The sequence below is a fragment of the Poromitra crassiceps genome (genome assembly GCF_964638095.1).
Source record: "Poromitra crassiceps genome assembly, chromosome: 2".
In the NCBI taxonomy this organism is placed as follows: domain Eukaryota; kingdom Metazoa; phylum Chordata; class Actinopteri; order Beryciformes; family Melamphaidae; genus Poromitra; species Poromitra crassiceps.
Window position 1 is genome coordinate 21,092,920 of NC_139624.1, and position 20,878 is coordinate 21,113,797.

Genomic DNA, 20,878 nt, shown 5'->3' on the forward strand with positions numbered 1-20,878 from the left:
AGGACAAGATTATAGATGGCTGTGAAGACTGGGGCAAAATCAAGTTCCGAATTTGATTAAATTGAATTGAGTTAATTGAAGGAATTGATGAAATGACTCTTGCCCAAATGTACTGTCTAACTACTGGTGACCTCTCCATCTAGCATTGAAACTTTCATGTATTGAATGTCCCATTCCCCCCTCGATCCCTGAGCAAAGGAACACATGCAGACACATTGTGATATCGCTTGCTTTGCCTTTCATAAAGCTGAATAGAGTATAATGAACAGAAACGTGTACTCATACAAATCCAGTCTTTATTGATAACTGTGGGCATGTTTTACAACAGAAAACACTTGATTGGAAGAAGCACAAAAACAAAATACAAAATCATCTTGCTGTATCCACTCTGTCCGGGTGCTTATTGTGCTCGAAGTTAATCTGTTACATCTTCCATTCACAACATTGTTTTGGTTTCAAACAATAAGTAGTTGAATGTCAGCTTAGACATGTTTAAGAAGGTAGTAGTAATGTTGCATCTTGTTTACAATAATAGCCAAAAGGAAATAGGAGTGTAAAGCACAGGGTCTAGTGACTAACATCTATTCCAGAAAGAGGACAAGTAGGCATTATGCTTTGTGTCTTACAATCACATGGAATATTTTTTTTTATGTTTCTGAAAGTCATCCGAAAACAAAGAAATAAAGTACTTACTACTACACAATCTAGCTGCTACTCATCCGTGAATTGACTGGAACAGTGAACTCAAATGAAAATTAATTCACCCGTGAAATATTTGTGACTTTTTCCCTGCGTCTGCATCACTGTGATTGAGAGCGTGCCGGCATACAGAGTCAGTTTCAGTGAGTCAGGGAACAACATTGAAGACAATAAATGGCAGTAGCAATGTTTTAACTAAAGAGCTTGACTCGCTACACCAGTGTTCTCCTACTACTAGGAATGGGACGATAGATCAGAATTTAATGTATTGCAAATACAAAAATGTGGCAATGCATTTTGGGGCAAGAAAAAAGAATGGTGATAGATGTTATTCTGCTGTGCTGTCGTAATCACAAATGAGACGTCTTACCCATCACTATTTCACAAGCTCTCCATCCAAATTAGATTATTTGCACGTTGGAATGACATTTTTAAATCGTTTACATTCTATTGAAAGATTTGTGGCTCAGAAATAATCAGAATTCTGCACAGCCGTCATTTAATTTTTTTCACTTATTACATATTATCATGTTTGAGTCCCGTTTTGTGAGATAAGAATATCGTCCCATCGCTACCAGACTAGGTGCCATGTGAAACCTTGTTTTTGCAGGTTTTGACCCAAACCAAACACTCGAGTAGCTGATGTCACCGATTAATTAACACTATCCAGAGAGGAGGAAGTAATCCAGTGCTTCTCAAACTTTTCCACGTCAAGGAATCGTAAACTGACACAAATTAGACCATGGGGGACCCCCGTTTGATCAGATGTTGTCCCAGGGTCCCCCATCTGATACCAATTTAGCTTTCAGATGTTTTATTACAGAAAGTGTATGAAGCGCTTGGCTAAAATAGTCATACATTCTGTCAGTGTGTTAGTTATGGATGGAATTATAGTGAGAAATAAAGTATTCCCCATTTTGTTGGCGACGCCCTGGAACCCCATTAAGGACCCCACTTTAAGAACCACTGGACGAATCAGTGTAGTGTTTGTTTGGAATGAAAACCTGCTTACACCTGGCTCTTGATGGCACCGTTAGATCACCGCAGTAGACTGACTAACCCTACACGGCTATGTGCAGAGTGATGGGGCAGTGGTCGCTTCCCATCGCCTTGCTGCGGATCTTGCTGTCGCAGAGGCCCGGCAGCAGAGCGCGGGACAGCACGAAGTAGTCGAGCCGCCAGCCCACGTTCTTGGAGCGGGCGTTCATCATGTAGGTCCAGAAGGTGTAGGCGTAGGCCTGCTCGGGGTAGAGCTCGCGGAAGCTGTCCACGAAACCGGCCTCCAGCAGCTGGCCGAAGCCCTCGCGCTCCTCGGGGGTGAAGCCGGCGTTCTTCTTGTTCCCCTTGGGGTTCTTCAGGTCGATCTCCTCGTGGGCCACGTTCAGATCGCCGCAGAGCACCACCGGCTTGCGCTTGTCCAGGTCGCTCAGGTACGCCCGGAAGTCCACGTCCCAGGTCTTGCGGTAGTCCAGGCGCACGAGGCCGCGGCTGGCGTTTGGCACGTAGGCCGTCACCAGGAAGAAGGCGGTGAACTCCGCGGTGATGACGCGCCCCTCCTTGTCGTGCTCCTCCTTGCCTGAGGGATTGGTAGAGGAGGTTCAGTAAAGAATTGCATGCAGACACACGAGGGTTCCTGCATTTTCAGTTTCAAAATGGCACATTTGATCCAGACTGCAATTTGTTTTGGTAGGTTTTGTTGCATTCATTATGATGTAAGTAACACAGGGGATGGATAATATAATACTATAATCATTTCTAGCTCGTCGCTCGCTCGCATGCGGCCAGCAGTTGATCAAAAGTGCGCTGCGTGGAACTGGAACCCCTCTCCTTATTATAGTAGTGAGACATCGCTCTACAGCTTAGTATTCTTCTTCCAAGTGTAATTGTGTGTACTGACACAAAACTGCTGGATCCAACTTTTCAATAACATTTTTGGGGGGAAATTCAAAAGTTTCAAGACCTGGAACTGATCAACTTGAAGCAAGGCAAAATCTTTAATATTTTAAAATACACAAAGTAATTGAGACCTCTCCTGTTTGCCCCAATTACATTCTGGGATGTCTCACTACAGTTTGGAGCCTCCAATGTGCAAAGTTGCCAAGTGCAGCTTTTATTTCTTCATAGTTTAAGACTTACCAGACCTATCAAGGAACTTAACTATCAAAATGTATATAGCAAACAACTATGAAAGACACAGAGACAAGGACCCAAACAGTGAATCCCGCTGTGCACTGTCCACTCACCAATGCCGTAGGTGACGTTGAGCGGCAGGGTCTTGCAGAGCATGGCGACCCCGCTGTAGCCCTCCTTCTCCTCGGAGCCGGCCCAGTACTTGTGAGGATACTCGGGCATGGAGGTGATGTCAGCGGGCAACGCCTTCTCCGCACACTTGGTCTCCTGAAGGCACAAGACATCTGGAGCCTCCTCCCGCACCCACTGGGAAGGAAAACACAAGTCACTACTGCCTTACTTGTCCCATAGTACACAAGTTACACCATACGTTAAGGTTCGACCCCTATGGATTCAACCAATATGGGTTTTTCAGAACCGACACCAATATTTTTAGACTGAAGTTTGAAATTTGGCATAGAAAAAACAATCCAACAAATGCTACTTTATTCCTTTTAAAAAGGGCTTGGCTGACGTAGACTGTGTTGCACAGTTGATTTCACTACTGTTGAGAAAATGTGCTATTGCTTTGGATAAACGCATTTGCTCAATGACAATGTAATAAAGTGCACCCTTAACGAGGTAACGAGGCAATTAACCAACCCACAACTGAAAATGCTGCAGAGGAAGAAGAAGAAAAAAACGTTCTTAACCATAGTTTTATGGGGCCTTTGGTCGCCACTTGAGGCAACCACCTGACCTTGTCTAATGTTAAAGCCCGCCCCCTGTGCGCTACTCAAGAGTGGGGGGAATCAGCTCTAGTGGGGGGTTATCGTGCGGCCAGGCCAGGCGTGCACTAGTGCGGCTATGCTGAGGCTGCTGTGGATTGAGACGAACAACTCGCATCGAGTGTTCTCCCTCGTCACTGTGGCTCTGCTGTAGCGTGACCATATCTGCTCTACAACTTGGGGCTGGAGGTGCCACTCCCCGTAAATTGATTCAATTCCAGGCCCTGGAAAATGTATTAAAAAAAATTCCATTACTTTTTGACTTTTCCAGGTTTTACATGACTGTAAAAACCCTGACTATGACTTCCAATTTGTCACCACAAGGCACTGCAACTACTGATATACGAGGGATCAGCCGAGCAGCATTTTGGTAAACAAACCACGTCACTGGGTGGAAGACGGCAATGGGACCCTGCCTATGGAGCATGAGTTTGAGTGTCTGACTCTAGCGGGCTGACCCTGTTTACATTTTAAAAACTGCGACAGTTCACACAACTTTAACACGACATGCATATATTATACATCAAACTCTTGAGCTAATTCTGTTCTCACTAAGAAAGTCAAAATATAAGCGATGTGATGTATAGTTTTTGAGATATACATTTCTGGATGGCAGTGACGTCACTGTCCTATTGACAAAAATCTGATTCAGAAATCAGAACTATTATCAGAACTGAACTAATGGCACTGATTTACACATTTAACTATTAAAACACCATATCCTCATCAATCCTAAACTACTTTCTCTGACATATACTAATTTAGGTCATATAGTTTAATTTAAGCCTATATAACAGGTCAGTAAACTCTTTTCTGCTGTTAAAATGGTGATTTACGCTCCAATAGACCAAATCACCGTGACGTCACCATGTAAACAAATTTACTTCCGGGTACCACTTGGGGAAGGCGGCAGGTTTAAATGTGCGTGTTGTCAAATAAATGCTGTCAAACCCTCTCGTTGTTTTCGGCCGACTACTTTCAATTTAACACGTTGAGTGCCATAGCCGAGATATCTCGTCTTACATAATCCAACGGTTGAGTGCCATAGACGAGCTATCTCGTCTTACATAAACATTTTTTTTTTTTGACGGTGGGACATCAATCAACCCCTTTTACGTCTTCTATATCAATATTGGGAGGAAGAGAATGTGTATAATCTATTTTACCGACCACTAAGTGGCGACAGTTCTCTCCCAAGACAGAGAGAAAGCCACAGCCAGCCACAGCCAGAGCCACAGCCAGCCAGCGCGCTGGAGAAAGCCAGTGTAATTTTCAAGGAAGTAGCTGGGCGAAAACTCTTTCGATTTCACACACACACACACACACACACACACACACACACACACTCGAGTACCTTTGCGCATAAATAAGACCAGAATCGCAAAAGCTTATTCAAAGCTCTCAGCCGACCACCTCAAGAAACAGTTTTACAGTCCAGACGGCCGCGGAGAATCCTCCCTCCGCAGCACAGACGGAGGGAGGAGTTTGGAGACACACACACACTCTCTCTCTCTCTATCTCTCTCTAGTCCCGAGAGAGAGAGAGAGAGAGAGAGAGAGAGGAGAGAGAGAGAGAGAGAGAGAGAGAGCACACAGAGTGGGAGACAGACACGCTGTGGGGGCAAAGAACGGACAGAGATCTCTTCCTCTCAGAGCCGCGGAGCAACGCGCGAACACACACACACACACACACACACACACACAATACAGTATACAGACTTGCCCAAGGGCACCCATAATCACAGGCAGGTGACTGTTCTGCTGTTTGATTGAATTTCACAAAACTGCGATTATCTCAGCTTCCTGTCTGAGACGCTAAAACCATGCTGTACTCAACGGCTAATATCTACATAACTACTAACTCTGCAAACTAACTCTTTTAGACAGAGAAAGCACACATTCTATTAGTTATTTTTAGATGATTGGTGTTCACGAAGTCTTAACAGAAAAGAATCCTCGGCTCTTGTAAAATGAGCCAGAATCCTCAAAAAAAAACCTGGCACAACTTACCTACAGGATTGAAAAAACGGCTGGCACTCAATGTGTTAAATGGTTAAACGGTTGGTAAACATGCTTGTCCGACGTATCTAGCCTTTCTTCTGTGTTTGTTTTATGTAGTGTTAGCTAGCTAATAACATTTGTTTGTCTGTCAAACTCGCTGTTTTGCAGACTCGTTAACGTAGAAGAGCCTGGTGACGCGAGGTTACGTTAACGTTACAAACAGAGCTACTGACGCCACGTTAATTTAATTTAGCGTCAAGTCTACTCTGGTCTGGTCCAACAGGTAAATTAGCTAGTCTGGTCTCCACTAACGTTAGTGAAAGTGTTGTTATGAATGATATTAAACAACAACACAACACGGACGAACCATTTTTGTCTTCTTTGTCTGTTTTTGTCTTCAACACGTCAGTTTGTGCCGTCCACCGCCATTATAATGTGTGGACCTCAGGGGTACCCGGAAGTAAATGTAAACATCCCGCTGATTTGGTCTATAGATCCTCCCTGCTCTTAACACCCTTTATAACCAGCCTCAAAACCTTTCATCATTCCTACAAATTGACACCTAATTCAATTCTGTTTCTTTGCGCTCCCAAACTCACATCCAGGCCCTTCTTCTTCACCCAGGCTCGCAGGCCGTCCACGTTCCAGGAGGTGATCTTCATGTTGGCATCTTGGCCGTCTTTGCTGGTGGTTTTGTCAGGAGGATCATCGTACAATATGGGAGCCTCTGGTTCCTTCGCCTTCTTTCCTTTCTTTGCAGGTGCTGTGAGGTGAAACACAGAGGGCTAATTAATGAAGTTGTGATGAAAGCAACAAGTCCGGTTTAGAAGTTGAGGGTTTTTAAGGAGGTTTCAAGTGTTCACGAGCATCTACCAAGTACCACAGAGGCAGAGTGCTGCCTGGGCTTGAAAGTGACAGTATCCAAAAAAAAAAGAACTCAAGTTTTCAAGAGTCAAGTGCCCTAGACGTCATTCGAGACATTCTCTCTTCACTGTTTTAATGTGTAATGGTGTACGCAATGCTACTTTTTGAATGCATAAGAATGTATGAAACTGTACTTTAAACATGTGTAGCTAAGAATTACGCTAAACTGTAGTACTATTTGGAATGCCTAAGCATATCAAATAGCCGCAGCGCTATATATATATGCAGGAATCATGAAGTTAAATTCAATACCTTTTTAAATGCTTTTTCAAGACCTCAACACCACTTTCATCACATCAGCGATCAGGGTGTAAATCACAAGTTTCATCACGATACAATATTATATAGATTCTTTGGACGACGATACAATATTTGCTGACATCACATAGTCTGCCACGATACGACATGGATTAAATTCAGGGGTCTGCGATCGATATCATTACGCTCACTCAACACTATCAGCCCAGTCTACAAAATGGCGATTAAGACTTTTTAAGGGCCTTAATTTTCCTTAAATTGATTTATCAACTTTTAATACTTTTCAAGACCCTGCGGATACCCTGTGTGTGTGTGTGTGTGTGTGTGTGTGTGTGTGTGTGTGTGTGTGTGATACGAAGAAACTAAATTATTAACAATCATAAATACATCTCTTGCATGATGTAAAATAAACAAAATACTACAAAATACTTTTTGAATGGGAAACAGTGTAGGTTTTGTACTGTTTTAATGCATGATGCAATCATACAACTGGGAGTGCTGTATTACCGGTGCCATTATCGTTCTCCCCTTCTGCAGCCGCCTCTTCCTTCTTCCCTCTCTTCATCGCTGAGCTCGATCTGACAGCAGCAAACACACCTCGCAGACACACAACACGCACACACAGCAACACACGCGCCGCTGGAAAGACACAGGAGGGAGAATTTAACTCAAACAGCATTGAACTTGGCATAGAAATGGTAAAGGGACTGTATTTATAGAGCGCATTTTATGTAGTCTATCGACGACTACCCAAAGCACTTTTACATGGATACCTCACATTCACACAGACAGCGTCTGCAGCCACGCAAGGCGTCAACTGCTTGAGTAGTTAGGCCAGGTTCAGTGTCTTGCTCAAGGACACTATGACACACTACCAGAAGGAGCCAGCCTCGAACCGGGAACCTTCCGATTTCCAGGCGACAGCTCTACTCCTCCTGAGCTAATGCCGTCATAGAAAGGAGCCAGTTGAGGTGGTGCGGGCATCTCGTAAGGATGCCACCTGGTCGCCTCCCTAGGGAGGTGTTCCAGGCACGTAGAGTGGCACGTACCACTGGGCAGACTGAGGGCTAGGTGGAGAGATTATATCTCCACGCTGGCTGGCCTGGTAACACCTTGGGATCCCCCAGTCAGAGCTGGCAAATGCATTACTGCAGAAAACTACCAATACTTTATGTTGGAGGTCTGTTCAAGCCTGGAACAGTAAAAGCCAGAGGAGACATTTTAGATTTCCAAATACCAGACCTGTATCTAAAGAGATGTATTAAGGAAGTGGTGTAGCTGAATGGGCTTAGCGGTCTGATTCCTGTTAAGATGCTTTTGGAGAGGAGCATCAAGTAAGTGCTACATAAAAAGTCAATGTTAAATCTATACTGAACGGAAAAGCACAGAGCGGAAACCCTCAGAAATGTGGTTCCTCTTGCTATTTCTGCATTGTGCCCTAAATGGATAGTGTAACTTGTTCTATTTCTGGTGCTGAAACATACCAACATGAAAAGTTGTATAAACTCAGTTATCATATGGTAAACCACTAATACAAACAAATATCAATTATATTTTCATGACAACAACACTCATGTATCCTTCTCAAATAGATTATCCTCCTTTTCAAATAGATAGCGTTAACATCTTCATAATCGGCATTAGTTTGATGATACTACGATGCATGTATAGTTTATCGTAAACCATACATGCATGTCAGCCTGAAAAGGAAAGCAAACAAATTAGCAAATAAAAAGGAAGTTGAACTGAGGTTTTACAAGTGTTTACTTGTTACTAAGTGTTTACATCATCTCCCGAAAACACATTTGCTGCCTGTTTATTTTGGGCAGAGATCCTGCTATTAGCAAACGTTAAACGATAGCAATTTAGCCAAAAGCACTCAATACAAAATGAATCGATTGGGTGACGTACAGGGACATTACAGCTTAAATGAAACCAACAACTCCAGAAATAATTGAGTGAGTTTGAGGTTTGTACAGTCAGGACGGGCCTGGAGACGAGCTAAGCTAATATTAGCCTTTCCACTGTGACAAAGGAGCAGCTGCAGGTGGCCTCTCATGAATGAATGGACATGTAACGAGCTATTAGCTAACGTTAGCTAATGTTACCTAAAGCTTGTTTTGTTTATCTACGCATGCAAATCGTGATGCAAATGTGCGTTAACTAGCATTTCCTTTACGACGCATTTCGTAATATGATGCATTTTATGAAAACGGGATGCAAAAATAATATTACTTGCACTTCCACGGGATGCAAGAGCAGAACAAACGCTGATCTGCTGGCTCCACCACACACACTACACACAACTTTGCGCATGTGTCCTTCTTCTTCTTCTGTTTGGTTGTACGGCGGTTGGCATGCAGAATGTTGCATTACTGCCATCTACTGAACTCAAACTGAACTGATCTGAATTGAACTAAAAATAAACTAAACTAAAAAGTAAGACCGTACAAAGTGCTCCAATTCATAATTGTTGTCCATACTACCACTCAGAGGCAGCCTGAGTTTGCACAAATGTATCTCTCAGTATTTTATCTATCTCTGTTCCAGATACATCAACTACATCCCAGAGATGCTCATAAGTCATTTTTTACAAGTCAAGTCTCAAGTCTTAGGGCTAGAGTCCAAGTCAAGTCTCAAGTCTTTGAGCTAGAGTCCAAGTCAAGTTTCACATCTTTGGCCACAATTCCAAGTCAAGTCTCAAGTCTCTTACAAATTATATTTTGTATTTGTATTGTATGCCTTGATTCTTGCTGCTTGTTTTAACCATGTCTGTACGGTGTCCTTGAGAGCCTTGAAAGGCGCCCATAAATAAAATGCATTATTATTATTATTATTATTATTATTATTATTATTATTATTATTATTATTATTATTATTATGGATGAGCGTTCTATCATCTGCTCCTGTCTGCTTAGAACACTGCATAGCTAAAACTAAGGAATTCAAAGCATAGCTACTGTATTATCCTCACTCCTTATCTATTAGCATACCATATCAGCATTGATTAGATAACATTATTATTAGTAGACTTTTCCTTAATGTTAATACACACCAAAATAAAGATTGTTCACAAGTCCCAAATCTCAAATCCAAGTCAAATCTCAAGTCTTTGAGGACAAGTCTCAAGTCAAGTCTCAAGTCACTGTGTGTTTGACTTAAGTGCGACTCAAGTCCAAGTCTCAAGTCCAAGTCCCCATCTCTGCCACATCCATAACCTCTTTGCAGTGCAGTCAATCACCATGGCGTTGAAGGCCAGGAATCGCTTCTTGTCCATGCAGATAACATTCCTTTGACTTGTTGCTGCCCTGACACCGCAGTAGGCTAATGAGTCCGGGAGTATACTTCTGGGTTCGTAAGAGGAACGGTGTTTTAGAATGGGGATTTCACTTAAATGTGATTAACAAAAGTTTATGGGAACACAAATTTGGGTTCAGCAGGATAATCTTCACAAACGTGAATAACTTTTATAACGCATTTTATTTTTTATTTTTATAAAACGCTTCAAAAGGCATAAAAGTGATTAACGTTCGTGAAGATTATCCTGCTGAACCCAAATCCGTGTGCCCATAAACTTTTGTTAACCACTTTTGGGTCCTCCATACCTACATACATCAGATCGGCAATACGTCATTTTGTAGGCGGCACATGTTCCCGTTCCCTTTTAGGGGGAAAACACAAGCCTCTCCCCGTTGACTTCAATGTAAAATTGTACTACCCCCAAAAATATAGAAAAATAACAGAATCAATATCCTTTATTAATTACCACAAAACACTATGACATGAAAATATATTACAACTCGTCTGGCCAGAATGGGCAAGATACACCGGAAATATTACTTTGACGCATCTAAAATCATGTGACTCGCAGAGCCCCGCGTCGTTGTACCCGGCTACTTGGCGGCTACTAGGCCTACTAGAATGACGAGTCCCCTGTGCTGGATTTTTTTTTTTTTTTTTTTTTACAGTGCAGTTGCAGTATCCATGTTCATGTCATTCTGGCCAATACTCCACTTCTGTTATAACAGTTCTACATTGAGGAAATGTGAAGTAGCCTACATTTTTTAAATAATTAACTCATTGGTTTTGGATTTATAGCTTCAAGAGCGCATTTTTGTTCTTGTGTGACCCTCAACACAGGCTTTGAGAATCCCGGGCCACTTACTGATACTTATGCTTAAATTAACCCACTGGTTTATTTCAAGAAAAACATTTTGGCTAGTGGAAATTCTAATTGGCTGGTAGCTGCTAACTAAAATCTAGCAGCCATATTGGCAGGTGGTCAAAAAAGTTAATTTCAAGCCCTGCAGGGAGAGCAGGTATATAGGAGCTGAGTGAGAAAAGGATCAAAGATTGGTGGTTAAGACTGAATAATGACATCACAAGTGTTAATTTAAAATGAGTTATTCCTCTAAACCTGGCTTCAAATGCCCTCGGCCCTCAGCAAAATGTGACCCTTGGTGAAAAGTAATTGGGGACCCCTGCCCTGCACCATTTTGGCAACATCCTGCATAGGCTACTCAGCTGCAGTCAGCATGGATCCTTCTCCCTGCATGTCCCCGGCTCTGGAGCGCTTGCCTTTCAACAACACCGCACTGAGAAAGCTCCCGGTGGACACCTCGGACGGCCCGGGGTCCCGCACGATCACCGGGGCGTGTTTCTCCCAAGTGCGCACCCTGCAGCCCCTGCTCCGGCCAGCCCTGGTGGCTGTCTCCCCGTCAGCACTGGCCCTGCTCGGCCTGAGAGCCCAGGACGTGCTGAGCCACCCTGCAGCCCCAGAGTACCTGACGGCCCGGCCACATCTACGCGTCGTTTGACGCGGGGCTGACGCTGCTGCCCATCCACTTTGTATTGGAACATGCTGCTCGACGCCTCGCAAAGCATGCTGGGAGACCAGACGACGCGTGCAGCATGTTCCAATACAAAGTGGATGGGCAGCAGCGTCAGCCCCGCGTCAAACGACGCGTAGATGTGGCTGGGCCGTGAGCGGGTCCCGGCTGCTGCCCGGCTCTCAGCCGGCGGCGCACTGCTACAGCGGACACCAGTACGGGCTGTACGCGGGCCAGCTGGGGGACGGAGCGGTGCTGTATCTCGGGGAGGTGGAGGGACCCGGCACCCATGGGAGGTGGGAGATTCAGGTGAAAGGCGCGGGAGTCACACCTTACTCCAGGTAATAGATTTATTCTACTGTGTGGTGTCAATACAGGCAGGCAGTTATGATTTATTCTACTGTGTGGTGTCAATACATGCAGGCAGTTATGATTTATTCTACTGTGTGGTGTCAAGGCAGGCAGTTATGATTGATTCTACTGTGTGGTGTCAATACAGGCAGTTATGATTTATTCTACTGTGTGGTGTCAATACATGCAGTTATGATTTATTCTACTGTGTGGTGTCAATACAGGCAGTTATGATTTATTCTACTGTGTGGTGTCAATACAGGCAGGCAGTTATGATTGATTCTACTGTGTGGTGTCAATACATGCAGTTATGATTGATTCTACTGTGTGGTGTCAACAGGGAGGCAGTTATGATTTATTCTACTGTGTGGTGTCAATACATGCAGGCAGTTATGATTTATTCTACTGTGTGGTGTCAATACATGCAGGCAGTTATGATTTATTCTACTGTGTGGTGTCAATACATGCAGTTATGATTTATTCTACTGTGTGGTGTCAATACAGGCAGTTATGATTTATTCTACTGTGTGGGGTCAATACAGGCAGTTATGATTTATTCTACTGTGTGGTGTCAATACAGGCAGTTATGATTGATTCTACTGTGTGGTGTCAATACAGGCAGTTATGATTTATTCTACTGTGTGGTGTCAATACAGGCAGTTATGATTTATTCTACTGTGTGGGGTCAATACATGCAGTTATGATTTATTCTACTGTGTGGTGTCAATACATTTTCACATCAGTGTGTACAGAGATATGTTTCAAAATACACATGATTTGCCCAAAATATATTTGTGCATGTAGATGAGAGGATCAATATATAGTAAGCCCTATGCCTAAATCTTGATAGTATAAAAAGAAAACATCCAAAATATATACTGAATAAATGTGTAAATACATTTTTTAGATATACATTTTGAAACATATCTACTCTGCAATTTATATTTGTTTATTCATTCATTAATTAATTAATTAATTAATTAATTCATTCATTCATTCATTCATTCATTTGTTTGTTCATCCATTTACCCCAATCCTTTATTAACTTATTTGGAAGACAATAGGCTACATGTTGGTGCAATTTGTGCTGCATCATGTACTATAATGCAACCCAGGAACAACTTACAACTTGTAAGTTACAAGTTACAAATCAGCGTAGTCCTGTGTGAAAATGTCAGGCCTTATGTGTTATATATTTTCTCTCGCTAAGTATAAGTAATATGGTACTATAAGTAATATGTGAAGCCAGTGACAAAGCAAGCCATTCCTGAGTCACGCTCACCAGAACCATGTGAATGCTTTTTAAACCGAGCAGAGCTGCTTAAGAGCTTAACTGCTTGGTACACATTTGTATCTGTATTCCCAACATTGCTAAAGAGTGTGTGTCCAGCAGTGTGTACACCTCACCTCTGTAGCTGCTCCAGCTCAGTGGAAACACCTCACCTCTGTAGCAATCCTACTTATTTAGCCTCTTTTCTGTCCTGTGTTGGAGCCATTTTTTATTCCATGACATCTATTGCACTTTCTCATTCTCACCATTCACAATAGGTAGGCTACAGCTATAGGACCTGTCATGGGGTTTGTTTACCAGTGGCTTAGAAAACACATGCCACCATGTTGGAGGAGTGACAGCAAAACAAAAATCCCTGGAAAAAAATTCCTCGTTTTTGTACAGTGGTAGTGTTTAAAACAGACTATACATACCGTACTAATGTGTAATACTAAGGGTCTATACTTTTACCCCCCCCCCCCCCCACCCCTTTTTTTATTTTTTTATTTGAGCTGAGTAAGAATTTCCTTATACTGTGTAGGCTACTTGTACCTCAGTCTACATACATAATTACATACAACATGGTGGCCTGTCCTCAGTAACCACCTGTCCACATTTTTTTCCCTCTACTTTGCAGAGACTGCTTTTGCAAGAGACTGTCAATACGATATAATACAATACTACTATTCATTGTATTATGACTATACTAGAACTGAGGGAAATACCCACACAAAACAACAGTGCAGTGAACAGCAGGCAACGTTGAGCTTTCTCATTGCTCATTAATTACAGTAAACCACAATTACAGTTAAGTTATAACTCTGCTTTCTGCTGTCAAGCAATGCTTGTCCACGTTACACTGTGTACAACAGTGGTTGTCACTGTGGGGTCCGGGGACCACCAGAGATCATTTGGGGGGTTCCAAGGGGTCCCAGACAATTAATGAATTGTTCAACTTCAGCATTATTTCATACAAGAAGTTAATATAATTAGAGAATGTAGAAGAATGGCTGTTTTGATCATAGTTTCACTGTTCTCTCTCTACTTACAATAGTCATGGAATTCTGCATATCTAACAAGAAAAATATTCTCTGATTTGGGTCTGAGAGACAAAATGTCGTCAAATGGGGGCCCTAATGTGGACTAAATTAGTGGTACTTGATATGAAAAGGGCTGAGAAACACTGATGATGTACAACATACTCAACAGTGGGGAGTACATAAGACCAGAGCAATTTAGAGAGAGAGTGGCGTCAGCGGAGGACCAAAATGCGTGACTCATTAGCCAATGAACAGCCAGGAAGGGGTCTCACGCTACTTTTGAATGCTATTTAAAGCTGATAATGTACAACTTGATTCTTAAAAGAAAATCAAAGTACATCACAAACTGTCCATTTTGCTGCAACTCGTCAGTGCTGCTTAATCCAGAACCTACTTACGGGGTACGGTGGCGCAGCCGGTAGCGCTGTCGCCTCACAGCTAGAAGGTCCTGAGTTCGATTCTCGCCTGGGACGCTGTGGGCGCTGGAGTTGTGACCCCCCCATATCTTCAGTGCCTACTGCCCGGCTGGGCTATCTCGTCGAAAGGGCCTTTCTGTGTGGAGTTTGCATGTTCTCCCCGTACCCCGCAGGGGGTTCCTCCGTACATAACCCCCCACTAAAAACATGCAGAAGATCGTCATCCGACCAGTGACGACAACATCTGAAGTTGGTCCAATGATGGTCCAATGATGGTCCCCGGGCGCTAGAAAGAACCACTGCTCCTGGCCTGCCCCCCGGAGGAAAGGACAAGCCTGGATGGATCAAATGCAGAGGACATATTTCACCGGCCACCGTCAGCATGAGTGTGTTTTGTTGCCGCATGCATGTGTTGTAGTGTGTTCGTGTGACAATAAAGATGGGCTTCCGTCTGAAATCGTGTTTTTTTTTAAAACTTACTTGCTGGAACTCTTGAGAGTAAAAAACTGGTCCATTGGAGTGAATGGAGATGTCGCGACTCTTCTATATACACAGCTCTGCATAAGACAAAACATTCAGAGATATAACACACCTCATTGGCTCACTCATTCATTGGCCAATCATCAGCATTGATCAATCCGGTGTAATAAATGGCATGTGACTCTCTCAGAGACGGCGATGGCAGGAAGGTGCTTCGCTCCAGCATCAGAGAGTTCCTGTGCAGCGAGGCCATGGCCGGCCTGGGGATCCCCAGCACACGCGCCGCCTCCCTCGTGACCTCTGACCTCTGCGTCAACAGAGACCCACTCAACAACGGCCGGCGCATCCCCGAGCGCTGCTCCACCGTGCTGCGGCTCGCCCCTTCCTTCATCAGGTGGAACACCTGTCCCGTGTTGTCACACTTTCTGTTTCCATGCAGATGTTCCTGATGCGCCCCCTGACGCAGTGATATCTAGAGATGGGACGATGTGCTTGTGTCATGATATGATTCGATACGAGACAATATGACGGTATAGGATATTATCCGATTATACAAGTCACAAATCTGTCTAGCGATGGCATTGTTCTGCTAGCTAGAATGTAAACATCAATTTAAAAATGTCATTGCAAAGTACAAATAATAAAACTTGGGACCTTGTAAAACTGTGATGATCAAGCATCTCATTTGTGATTACTAGTATAGCAGAATAACAAGGAGCTAATTCATTTTTCTGCCCCACGATACGTAGTGTCACATTTCTTTATTGCGATAATTCCGTATATCGTCCCATCCGTGCTTCCTCTGGGAAACAGTGGACATTCTTATTAGGTGAAATGGGAAACTAAACTAAAAAGAAAAAGAAAAACAGGCCTAATACAATTGTCCATAGGTGTCTTCCAGTGAGTTTGTTTGAATGGGAAAAATAATATTTAGCCTCTCTTATAGCTTCTCTGTCCTTTCCATAGGTTTGGATCTTTTGAGATCTTTCTGGGCCGAGATGTGCTGTCAGGTCTGCAGGGTCCCAGTGCAGGGAGGGACGACATCCGTGCTCAGCTGCTGGATTATGTGATTGAGACTTTCTACCCCTGCATACAGCAAAGTCACCACAACCGCAAAGACAGGAATATGGCTTTTTTCAAAGAGGTAAGGATTGTTTTTTTTAATGCGTCGCTGGTTTGAAGCAAAGTCTTGAACAATGGGCCTTTTTCACCAGCAGCCATTTTGTGTATAAAAGGTAGGAAGTAATACCGGTGGAAGCAAAACATAAGGGTTTCCAGCTTCCAATCCATTTAGTGCTCCAGCCCTCATGAATGTTTTGCTTGCACCTGTGTTACTTCCTGCCTTTTAGACACAAAATGGGCGAGGTGAGAAAGGCGAATGAAATTGTTTCAGTAATTTCCAAGAGATCAATCATGACAAATGAGTAAGTATTTAGTCCGCCTGTCTTAAAAGTCAATCAATCAAAAATTATTACATTCATTTTGAGACTAGAGTTTGCTGATTTTCAACCAGCTTTGTATCATTACAAAATCAGTAGTATTATGCAAATAAACTAACTTATTTTTTATCTTATTCAATTCCATCAAACATCACAAAGCTGCCAATGAATGAAGGTATAGAGAGATAGTGATAGTGACACTATGGCAAAGCTCCCCCAAATTCCATCAAACACCACAAAGCTGGTTGAAAAGCAGCAAAGTGGTGTTTACAAGAAACAAACCAGACCATTGCCAAGCAGATGATCAGCTTCTATCAGCTTCTACACTGTCTGCACCTTCTATTGTTTCTCCACCTGGTGGATTTGGAGGCAAGTCTGCTGGATTTCTTTATAGCACAAATCCAAATCATGCTCGTTGTTTCCAGGTGATGCTGCGAACCGCTAGGCTAGTAGCCCAGTGGCAGTGTGTGGGCTTTTGCCATGGTGTCCTCAACACAGACAACATGAGCATCCTGGGTCTGACTCTGGATTATGGCCCCTTCGGTTTCATGGACAGGTGAGACATGAGCATCCTGGGTCTGACTCTAGGTTACGGCCCCTTCGGCTTCATGGACAGGTGAGCTGCTGCTGCCTTATTTGTCTCTCACAGAGGGCCTAACTCAGGGGTTCCCAAACTTTTTTGGCTTGTGACCCCACTTTGACGTCACAAAAATCAAGGGACCCCAGGCTTTAAAATGTCGGTACATCGGTAATATCATCACTAATAAAGAACATAATTAAGAAGAGAGCCTCAGTGTATTCCTGACATGTTACACTATTGATTTCAACCATGTCGCCCAGCCCTACAATAGTAATCACACTTCTCACAGGATTCCCATGGGCCTAACACAGCACAGTTGAGTGTTCACACAAGTGTTCACACATTAAAGCCTCCGTTTTTAATTGTCATCAATGATGTCACATGTAACAATATGATGACGTTTTTCCCTTTCTGACATTAAACTCAGAATTCTGACTTTTTTCTCAGAATTCTGACATTAATCTCACATTTCTGACTTTTGCCCCTCACAATTCTGACATTAAACTCAGATTATGAGATTATTTAATAAAAAAATCAAAAAAATCCCTCCTTGATCCTTCGTTTCAATTCAAGTATGCCAGTTTACTAACCTGCAATGAATAATTGTGGCTCTCTCTGTTGAGGTTTAACACTCCTGATCGTCCTCTGTGTGTCAGGTTTGATCCAGACTTTGTGTGCAATGCCTCGGACAGAAGAGGCCGCTACTCGTACCAGGCCCAGCCGTCTGTGTGCCGCTGGAACCTGGCCCGCCTGGCTGAGGCGCTGGGCTCTGAGCTCCGCCCGGCCGACACAGGGGCCGTCCTGGATGACTTCATGCCCACGTACGAGGCCTTCTACCTGGGTAACATGAGGAGGAAGCTGGGCCTCCTGAGAAAAGAAGAGGTGGAGGACGGGGAGCTCGTATCAGACCTGCTGCGCCTCATGCACAACACTGGTAAATGTCAGGGAACTTGTATCACAAAGTTTCAGGAGTTATATAACCGCCACCAAGGAGGTTTTGTTTTCGCTTTCTCAGTCTGTTTGTTACTACTACTGGGCCCATTTTCATTCAACTTTGTGGAAGGGTGTAGCATGGTCCAAGGAAGAACCCATTAAATTTAGCAGAGGATCCGACCCAATTCAGGTCACAGAAGGGGTGCATACCTAGGGAAAATGGCCTGTAGCTAGGCATACTGTATGAAGGTTGGAGATGAGAGTCGAGGGAGGTTCGAGGGGTGGGGGGGGAGTAGCTGGGGGGATGTGGGTGGGTTTCGGCTAAGGGTTCTGATCCAACACACAATTTGCATGTCATAGCAGACTGGAGTATGGGCCTTGGCGGAGGTCTATGCTCTCCGAGTGGACTTGTAGTTTTGGTAATGTGAAGTATAGAAATCTGTCAAAGTTTTGCTGAATTTACTATCTGTGGCAATATAAAAAGAAGGGCTTTCTGGTTAAGTCTACAAAAATACGTCATCCCTGCGGTACTCTATTTGAAAGTTCTGTTTGCCATCACATGTAACATCACCATTTGGTTCAATAGAATAAACATTCATTTGATTATTTAACGTGATTTGCATACGTGAGCCATATCCTGATATATATGAATATTGTAAAAAGTCCTTATGATGATGATCATAATTCATATTGATTTCAACCATGTCAGCCCTACAATAGTAATCACACTTCTCACAGGGTTCCCACGGGTCCTTGAAATCGTTGAAAGTTTGTGAATTTGAAAATAATAATAATCAAGGCCTTAAAAGTTTGAAAATAGACATGGGTCCTTGAAAGTGCATGAATTTAAGGTCGCATATTTCTCCACAATATTTTTTTTTGCTGTGCTGAGAAGGCAAGAGACCACATAGCCTGCCATCACTAACACAGCACAGTTGAGAAGTGTTCACACATTAAAGCCTCTCTTTTTAATTGTCTGTGAGCTTCTGCTAGTTCTTATCATATCAAAAAAACTATTATTGTTGTAACAGTAATTAACCTTCATCCATGTGTAACCGAGTTGAATCAGCGCGGATTCCTCGTGAGTCCCGAGTGGTAGCGAGTGGATTGGTTAAACTCACTCCCCAGGTATAAAGGCATGTTAATCAGCTCCACCAAGGGAGCTAGCTCTCTTGGCGTTGCGGTTAACATGTCGGACTCCCAAGCCGAGGGTCGGCAGTTCGAATCCACCCCTCGACAAGCCCTTAACATGGGTTGCTGCAAGTACCACATACACAATGCCGTTACACTACTATGCTGTGTTGGGTCCTTAGATTTGGGGAAAAGGTAATTGAATTTGATGTTGAGGAAGGTGTGGGATCCCTGTTCTCATTTCAGATGCTCTGGCTGGTTTTTATAGCTCTTTCCGGTCCTCTGCCTTCACCCCCTCCAGGAGCAGATTTCACCAATACTTTCCGCCTGCTGAGCTGTGTTCCCTGGCCAGAGGAGGGCGACAGAGAGAGGACCAGAGTTGGGCCAGTCGTGGACTGCATCCTCCAGCAGTGTGCCTCTGTAGAGGAGCTAAAGGTGGCTAACAAGCCCACTATGGAGGACCGGTGAGGGGGTGTATGGTGGTACGGTGTACTGTATGTGTTTTGAGTGTAGGCATTTAGATCTAAACAACCAAAGTTGTGCACACCAGGTTTTACTCTGTCGTAGTTAAAATACAAGTGGCCAAACACAAATTATCCACCTTATAATTAGTCATGAAATAAGATCTTACTCTAGCTACCCCACCATATACGCCCAACGAATATGCACGTATCCCTAGCTGAGCAGCAAATCGTTGTTAAATTATTAAATCTCTAATTTCACCTCATCATGTTTTCCTTTAATCTGCTAGCATTTTGGAGAAAAAGCTTACCAAGACAATATGTAAGTTAAATGCTGTTTTCGGCATTACTTTACATGGAATAGCAAATAGTATGTGCTAGCAGCTAGCTGGTAGCAGACCTAGTTTATAGACTCCTAAGCCTTTTCCTCCTCTCCATTGCCTTATATGTGACACCTTCTCTGTTGATAGCGAGCTGGCGATGATCCTGTCCATGGCGCAGACCAACCCGACGATGTTCGGGCTGGTGGCGAAGCAGCCGGAGGTCTCCCAGCAGCTGGAGAGGATGGGTCGACTGAAGGAGCTTCTGGGGACCGATCAGGACGAGCTGCGCGAGAAGCAGCGTGATGACTGGATCCACTGGCTCAGCAGATACAGGTCAGGACACAAATACAAGGGACCACGGCATCAGGGTCAGTGGCGCCTGAACGAGTTTGCAATTAGGGGGGCATTTTTTTCTTTTTGTAAAATTTCCTTTTTTTTCCACATTTTTTCACATTTTTTTTCACATTTCCCCCCCCCCCACATTTTTTTTTGCCAGCACCGGCAAGGAAATTTGATGTTTTTTTGAACGTCTGGATGATTTTTAGCCATATTTAGAGGAATATCTAATTTTAAATTAACATTAGGATTATACTGTAGTGATGTAATTATTCAGTATTTTCTCCTTTTATCACTCACTTGGTGACCTGCTCTCCCTTTAGGTCATTTTACAATTACACTACAACAGACAGCAACACAGGCAGAAACTTATTATTATTATTATTATTATCACTTCTAAACACAGTGCAAAACTTGTCATCTCAACACAAAAATAAAATAACAATAACCGTATACGATTATAGCAGCAGCCAATGACAGTGAGTGCAGTACAGAGTCCGGGTCTGTCTGT

The 20,878-nt window shown here is 43.4% G+C and overlaps 2 protein-coding genes across 2 annotated transcripts in view; one reads left to right on the forward strand and one right to left on the reverse strand.

The window, feature by feature from the left end:
- Positions 1–72: 72 nt before the first annotated feature.
- apex1 (APEX nuclease (multifunctional DNA repair enzyme) 1) lies at positions 73–9,103 on the reverse strand. The gene is made up of 5 exons (XM_083651750.1): positions 9,014–9,103; positions 7,286–7,417; positions 6,196–6,359; positions 2,943–3,135; positions 73–2,275 (listed from the first exon to the last, which is right to left on the reverse strand). Exons 2-5 carry the CDS (start codon positions 7,341–7,343, stop codon positions 1,761–1,763), a joined length of 930 nt encoding a protein of 309 aa, XP_083507876.1. The 5' UTR covers positions 7,344–7,417; positions 9,014–9,103; the 3' UTR covers positions 73–1,760.
- A 2,210-nt stretch (positions 9,104–11,313) lies between these two features.
- selenoo2 (selenoprotein O2) overlaps positions 11,314–20,878 on the forward strand; it is a gene marked incomplete at both ends in the record, with an annotated part of 34,186 nt that continues 24,621 nt past the window's right edge. The window contains 8 exons of the mRNA XM_083661399.1: positions 11,314–11,558; positions 11,748–11,948; positions 15,355–15,558; positions 16,131–16,308; positions 17,029–17,159; positions 17,840–18,117; positions 19,549–19,711; positions 20,179–20,364. Coding sequence (XP_083517525.1) covers positions 11,314–11,558; positions 11,748–11,948; positions 15,355–15,558; positions 16,131–16,308; positions 17,029–17,159; positions 17,840–18,117; positions 19,549–19,711; positions 20,179–20,364 — 1,586 coding nt within the window. The remainder of the gene's footprint in view (positions 11,559–11,747; positions 11,949–15,354; positions 15,559–16,130; positions 16,309–17,028; positions 17,160–17,839; positions 18,118–19,548; positions 19,712–20,178; positions 20,365–20,878) is intronic.

What these genes read in the sequence shown, in the direction of transcription:
- apex1 (XM_083651750.1), bottom strand. Translation starts at nt 7,343, where the DNA reads ATGAAGAGAGGGAAGAAGGAAGAGGCGGCTGCAGAAGGGGAGAACGAT. An exon ending in TGAAGAAGAAGGGCCTGGAT is followed by an intron (nt 3,136 to 6,195) that starts GTGAGTTTGGGA and finishes TTTCCTTCCCAG; the next exon opens with TGGGTGCGGGAGGAGGCTCC. An exon ending in CAACGTCACCTACGGCATTG is followed by an intron (nt 2,276 to 2,942) that starts GTGAGTGGACAG and finishes CCAATCCCTCAG; the next exon opens with GCAAGGAGGAGCACGACAAG.